We start from the raw sequence: 7,488 nt of genomic DNA on the forward strand, positions 1-7,488 counted from the left end.
TCAGAACGATGGTGGTGTAGTATTATTATTATTGAGGGGGGGTCAGACCGGTGGTGGTGTAGTTGATGTAGTAGTAGCAGCGATCATGGTGGTGATTATTATTATTATTATTGAGGGGGGGGGTCAGACGATGGGTGGGTAGTTGATGGAGTAGTAGGCAGCGATCAGTGGTGGTGTATTATTATTATTATTATTGAGGGGGGGTCAGACCGATGGTGGTGTAGTGATGTAGTAGTAGGCTGCGTCATGGTGGGGGTGTATTATTATTATTATTATTGAGGGGGGGTCAGACGATGGTGGTCGCCGGGTGACCCGCGGTAAGCGGAAGACCCTTATCTTTTTGACCTTTCCTTTGCGGGTGGAGTGTAATCAAGTGGATCTTCGACTAGGCCCCGCAAGGAAGAAGGAGGTGTCATCCTCATCAGTGGAGAGGCAGAATGATGGCCTTGTAACGCTAACGGGTTTTTCGTTGTCAGTTAGTTAAAAAGGTAAGAGAGACACAGAAGAGACGGCGGTTTCAATTATAATTTTTTTTAAAAAAGGAATCAATAAGGCTGCGGGTATGGGCAAGGAAAAAACTGGATGCAATTCCAGGCGTGGTAATGTGTTGGCTGCTGTTTGTTTGTGTTGTTTGCCCTTAATTGAAACCTATGGAGACATTCAGATAATTTGACTAGGTTGTACTTTGTTTTATTTGTAGTTTGACATGTAACATTCTGTTTGCCCATGGTAATAATAACTATACTAGTGTGTTTCTATTTTGAAACTCTAAAACTGACTAAGACATGCCTAGCTCCTGAGTCTCACTCTTTGTCATATTTTTGTTCCATCCAAAGCCATTACAAAAACAAATGACCACACTCTAAAACGATCGGTTTTGAGTGAGACAAAGCTATTAATGTGAACCCCTTATCGCTCCCCCCCCCAAAGGAATTTTATAGTAAGTCCCCCCCCCCCCGAGGTCCCAAAAGGTTGTCTTGGATGTACATAAGAGAAAATCTGCGCTAAGTTACCAAGGCACAAAAACTATTTAGCAGTAACTTGGTTCCAATTGGAAAAGTGATTTTGACATTTTAAGGTCATGGAGAGACAAAAGAAAATATTTATTCATGAAACAAAAAAAGTAATAAATTATAAAAACTTTTCACGCATTTTGAAAAATGGTAAAATCATTAGATGCCGATTTTTTTCCTTTTCATCATGAGAATATCGCTTTTTGGAACAGAATAGATAGTTTTTCCAAAAGTTTCCTGTCCATGTAAACACAATGGGACTCCTCAAAGCTCCTACTTGAAGTACCAACCACTTAAATAACAGAGATTGGAAGCCTTTGTGTGCGTTTTATTTGAGACAGAATGATGTGATGTGTTAAAGGAAGTCCAGATGAGGGGTTAAACATAAAGAATAAGGCACAGTGCTTCTTGTGTCTCCATGTTCTTCACAGCCAGTCACTTTTTTCATGATATAAAACGTACAGTAATGAAAAGCTCATAATTTTCCATATAATCCAAAAAGTGACATAAAACTATTTAGTTAATAGTGTAGACCCATCTGTACAGGCAGTGGATCATAGAGTAACATGAAAGCAACTAAAGGTGGGCGTCGCGCACCTAGTAATAAAATGTCTGGGAAAATATACATATTTTGAATCCCTCATATCAATATAAAAGTTGATAAAAAAAAAATTGGCCTATGTACAAGAAAAAGGTTACATATTGAAGGTAAGACCTAATATAGGTAAGGTAGCCATGGTATGGTAAGCTATGGGAACTATACAGTTAAGCTTAAGATTCACTCTGCCTTCAATTGTTTTTTAGAAAATTAAAAATGTATAAATATGCAACTAAAAGGTATGCAAATATCCCGTAGGGTTGTCCCTACGCGGTCTCTCTCAGAATAAGGGGTTTAAGAAGACCCCCAGCGTAAAGAGATGCGCGCAAGACTGCCTGTAGGCGGCAGCTCTCCTCTACATCCGACCCTTCAATCATCTCTTCTCTGGTTCAACGGAGCACAAACTCAAGAAAACTTCATTCTTCTAAACAACATTCCCTCTTCATGCTGAAGAATGTGACAGATCCATGCTTTCAAACAGTATTCATTATGTCTCTCTCCAGTTAATTCACTTTATTTCTCTACAGTTGTTGCCCCCCAATATTAGAAGGAAAAACCAAGGTGGTTATTTCTATTTTGATTAGGGCTTTCGGTAGCACTCAAATTGTACAATTCAGCAAGACCATAATTAAAATGCCTGGAAGATAAGGGGTAATAAGAAGCAACAAACACATGCTAGTGTGAAGGAATGGTATTGTCTAGTCTATTATACTGTGAGTTTTCTAAACCCTCTTACAATATATTTTTTACTTGATCTTTATTGCATAAGCAAAAAAAACTACCAAAATAGTAATTTGCCATTATCAGAGAATCCTAATTGTTGCATAATCAATGATTTTGAGTACTAAAACGGAAATATATTTTTGCACTTGAAGCATGAACCTAGTCCACTTGTTGAAACTAATGTTCAATGAGTGGCTTCCCACTTTCTGTTGCTGTATTTTTGTATTGACCAATCATGTCAGCGAAGTCACTGGACAATACTGTTTTAATTATCCAAAAACAGGCCACTAAATTATATTGGTTCAGGGAATCTGAATGACAACAACTGGACCATGGGTAGAGGTAAAAAGCCTCAGAGGCAGGCCCATCCCAAACATCAAAACGATCAAGTTGTACAGTATGAGAGACGTAAGAATCATAAGAAATATTGTATTAATTTAATAGAAATGCCGCTGGGTCCTTATCAAAGCTATTGCAGTGTTTTAAATCTAATCACTGCTTACCAACAGGCATCTAGTGTTCTGAGTTGCACAGAACGCCAAGGAGGGGTCATAATCAACAGATGGCAGCGCCACTCAACAACGATACGACATAGACTGTTAGTTTCTTCACTTGATATTGGACATTAACAAATAGCAATTATTGTCTGTAAAAGTGAAATAAAACATACATTAAGTTTCGAGGTAACAACAAAAATACTTGCGTGATGTAAGTTCGTAATGAACAACAGATAAATCAGAATCATTGGTCAGTGTGAGTTACGGTTTTGTTAACAATTAGATATCAGGTGTTGTAGGCGTTTCTTAAAGTTGTGCTAGCACTACAGACAAGTAATGTGTAATGGGGGAAGTGTGATGTTTTATAAAAGTTATTTAACATCTCATGGACTTTGAAATGCGGCAGGTTTTTTGACCTTAAGAAACCAAGATAAATCTGTTCGAAAAACACAAAAATCAGTAATCCAGAAATCTTTAGATGAGTCTACAGAAAGAAAGTCACAAGACATGCTTTCTAAGTCCAGCATGGAATGTAAACAAAAGACAAAGGCAATATAACTTGAGCAGAAGTGTCATGTCAGTGTGAATCCCGTGAATTGAAGTATGTATACTGGAGTACTTTCAGTTATGGGACATGTTCACGCCACTTACTTTGCTCCGACATTTAAAAAGCTCCATTGTATAGTCACCAAACCCACCATCTTTTTCATCGTTGGCTAGGTTACAATGCCATTTTTTTTATCCTCTAGTCTGTGATACCACAAACAAAAAAACTCCTTAGCTCTACAGGTTATATTAGAGAGAGAGAGAGAGACAAAGTGTGTGTGTAGAAGAGAGAGTGAGACAGACAGAGAGTGAGAGTGAGAGCGTGAGCCATTGAATAAAGTGCTGTCTCTGCTTGGTGTGAACGTGAGCTGCAGCGTCTCCAGAGACACGGAGCGGCCTGTAAATAACGCCGAGGAGAAACTATCAGCCGCCGCGTATCAGCTGATCGGTCTCTCACTAATCAAAATAAAACAATAATCAATACACGTAAACAAAGGAGGCGTCTCCACCTTCTTGGAGCCCTGACACATGATGACGCAGCGGCCCTCGTCATCCAGCATGGGTCGGTTGGCTTTGCCCACCATCTGCAGGACGTCGTAGATCGGATAGTCCACGTATCTGAGAGAGAGGGGGGGGGGAAACGGGAGGAAACGTCACTAAGGCTGCAGAAGGTCGTTAGAAACGCTGCTAATTACCCCTCCTGGTGTCCTCGGGTCAACTCTGACCCCTTTAAAACATGTCTATAGATCGGAAATATGAGTGTCTTTTTTTACCAAATTACCACAACAAATGGATTGGATTCCTTACAACTTTCTAATAAAAATAGATTTTATTTATAATGCACTTTTCATCAATAAATCTCAAAGTGCTACAGGTAAAAAAAAGAGGAGAAAAATAAAACAAAAAAGAAAGAATAAAAAAAAAAGAAAATAAAGCTGCTCTTTGCAAATCCAACTGATCAGTTTCATTCCTCTGATCTGAACTATTAGTCAAAATAATACATAATTTCTGCTTTTTTAACTCAAATATTAGGTTTAATTCTACATAAATGAGGGTTATTGACCATGAATTCCAAAAAGTAGTAAAACTAGTAAGCTGGTGTTGGTGACAACTAAAAGAAAAGTCTGAAAAAAAGACGAAAAAGTCAAATCTGACGCCAAACTGGCTCCTAACTTCACGGCGTTACACCAGCCAGACACCGCCGGCCTGTTGATCTACAGCCCTGCTGACCATGTAAACGCCTTAATGAGACCAGGGAACCAGCGGGGGCCTTACGCGTGGATTTTGCCGTTGTAGTACTGGGTGTCCATGACGATGACGAGGTGTGCGGAGATGTTGATGCCCCAGCAGAGCGACCGAGAGGAAACCACCACCTGGACAGCACCTGCAGCACCAACCGGAGAAAACACACTTTTATTTTTGTTGTAGATCTGAGACACGAAGAATATAAACACAGTTATTCTGTGTGCCCGGGTTGGTCCAGTGGTAGAGCGGGCGCACTGGTACTGGGAGGTTTATGCCTCGACGCAGAGGTCCAGGGTTCGACTCCCCCTCCCCCTTTCTCACCTAACTGTAAAAGCCCAAAAAATAATCTAAAAATAAATAAATAAGATCATGTTGTGTTCAAGTGGAACCTAGGAGTTACTTTATGGAACAGCTGCAGTGAAGAGATGAAATCATCTACAACAATGAGTAATTTCAAGAGATTATTTAAAATGAATATATTAAAGGGATACGAAAAGGACTTGAAGTGATGGTATTGTAGTAGACTGTATGGTTTCTTGGCATTTATATGCTGGTATGTCTATATATTAATATATTTAATATATATAATAAAAAAGAGGGTTTATAAGTGTTTGTGTGTGTATGCATCTGTGTCTAGGATGTGTAAATAATAATGTGTAAATAACTGAAGAATAAGATTTACTAAAGGATAAAAGTAGAGAACGGGGGTCGGACCTGAGAAGTTGTTAATCAACTTCTTCCTGCTCCTTTTGAACATGGAACATTTTTGTTGCGTTTGAATGACTTTCAATCTTGGAAGACTGTGCTAAAAAGTACATGACCTTATTTATGTCATTTTAATTATACATGTATGCAGGAATGCATGTATATAAATCTTTTATTTTAATGTTGTTGTTTTTTTTAATGTTCAAATAAACGATTAAACTAAACTAACTAAAAAACTAAAACTAAAACCACAAATGTAGGAAAGAAGGTACAAGAGGCTTCTATGTGATATAATCTAATAATATATATATATATATATATATAAATAAAGATTAATAATAAAGATTAAGTCATTTGTTAGGTATCATCGAAATAAAATAGACAAATAAAAATAAATAGAAAATAATACACAAACATCTGGAAAAAACATCACTGTGTGCCCGGGTTGGGCCAGTGGTAGAGCGGGCGCACATGTACTCAGAGGTTTAGGACTCGACGCAGAGGACCTGGGTTCGACTCCCCCTCCCCGACCTCACCGTACTGTCCAGTCAAAAATTAAAAATGGAAAAGTCCAAAAAGTAATCTTGAAAACGCAGTTATTCTGATGTTCGTTGGTCCCTCTTGTATAGACATCGTTCACTTTGTCACGAAAGTTTGTTCACGGTTTGAATAAAACTGCAAAGATCTGAAATCTTTGGACTCGTCTCCATCATTGTTTCCTGATCTCAACCCCAATATCAATATTAGTCAAAGTAATTCATAATTTCAGCTTTACTGACTCAAAAATGAGGTATAAGATTAAAAAACCCAACGAGGTTTAATGACCATGAATTTCAAAAAATAAGTTTGTGTCCGTGGCGTGTTTACAGTAAAGTAGTGGGAGCGGAAGACATGCGTCAACCGTAAAAACAACAACAACAACAACAAAAACCATGAAAAAAAGGCGACAAAATTACACAAATTATCAGAAAAAGTGTCAAAATCACAGAACAAAAAGTGTCACAGAAGTGTTAATTTTTCTATTTTGACCCAGAGGACAAGAGCATGGTCGGCGGGGGAAGACAACACAAGGGTTAAACAAAAATAAAAGTAATTTATATCCATTATGTATATGTATATATACATTATGTATGTATATGTACACCTCTTTACTTTGGCTTTTAACACCAGGTAGAGTGATGATCTTATGTGTATACCTTTACTGTATGCCGTCAGTGCATCTTATTGTACCATATATATGTATGTATGTATATATATATATATATATATATATATATATTTTATTATTGTGCTTTTATTGTGTTATCTATTTATTCTGTATTATCTTTCTGTGCAGCACTGGAAACCTTGTGTTTGTTAAAATCGTGCTATATAAATAAAGTGGACTGGATGTATTATGATTCTAAGGGTCAGATGTGTGTTGCTGCTACAGAGCGATTTCTTTTAAATGTTTTGGGCCAAAGCTCTTCTGACCAGGGCCGAGCAGAGGGTTAGGACTGGGTTAGGACTGGGTTAGGGGGTTAGGACTGGGTTAGGGGGGTTAGGACTGGTTTAGGGGGTTAGACTGGGTTAGGGTGGTTAGGACTGGTTAGGGGGTTAGGACTGGTTAGGTGGGTTAGGACTGGGTTAGGGGGTTAGGAGGGGTTAGGGGTTAGACTGGGTTAGGGGGTTAGGACTGGGTTAGGTGTTAGGTGCGGTTGGGTAGACTGGTAGGACTGGTTGGACTGGGTTAGGGACTGGTTAGGCGGTTAGACTGGGTTAGGACTGGGTTAGGGTTTAGGACTGGGTTAGGCGGTTATAGGACTGGTGTTAGGGTTAGTTGGGACTGGGTTAGGACTGGGTTAGGGGGTTAGGACTGGGTTAGGCGGTTAGGACTGGGTTAGGGGGTTAGGACTGGGTTAGGGGGTTAGGAGCGGGTCTTACCCGAGTTGAAGAGCTGCTCCACGATCCTGCGCTCGGTGGCAGACAGGCCCTCGTGCAGGTAGCCCACCCCGTTGGCCAGAGTCTCCTTCAGAGTCGAGTCGTTGATCTTCTCCAGGAATGGAACGAGGTCCTTCTCGGTGCAGTGCAAGAACCTACAGAGAGACAAACATCTGTAACTGTACACTGTAAAAACATCTCCTCACTATCTGCTAGCTGCCTGTCCCCAGAACACACTGTA

The 7,488-nt window shown here is 39.4% G+C and overlaps 1 protein-coding gene across 1 annotated transcript in view; it reads right to left on the reverse strand.

Annotated features, from left to right (window-relative positions):
- Positions 1 to 7,488, reverse strand: part of snrnp200 (small nuclear ribonucleoprotein 200 (U5)) — a 62,240-nt gene that overhangs the window by 13,400 nt on the left and 41,352 nt on the right. Inside the window, 3 exon segments of the mRNA XM_032511655.1 lie at positions 3,887 to 3,995; positions 4,653 to 4,761; positions 7,251 to 7,433. Coding sequence (XP_032367546.1) covers positions 3,887 to 3,995; positions 4,653 to 4,761; positions 7,251 to 7,433 — 401 coding nt within the window.

Source organism: Etheostoma spectabile, unplaced genomic scaffold (genome assembly GCF_008692095.1).
Source record: "Etheostoma spectabile isolate EspeVRDwgs_2016 unplaced genomic scaffold, UIUC_Espe_1.0 scaffold431, whole genome shotgun sequence".
NCBI classification, from domain to species: domain Eukaryota; kingdom Metazoa; phylum Chordata; class Actinopteri; order Perciformes; family Percidae; genus Etheostoma; species Etheostoma spectabile.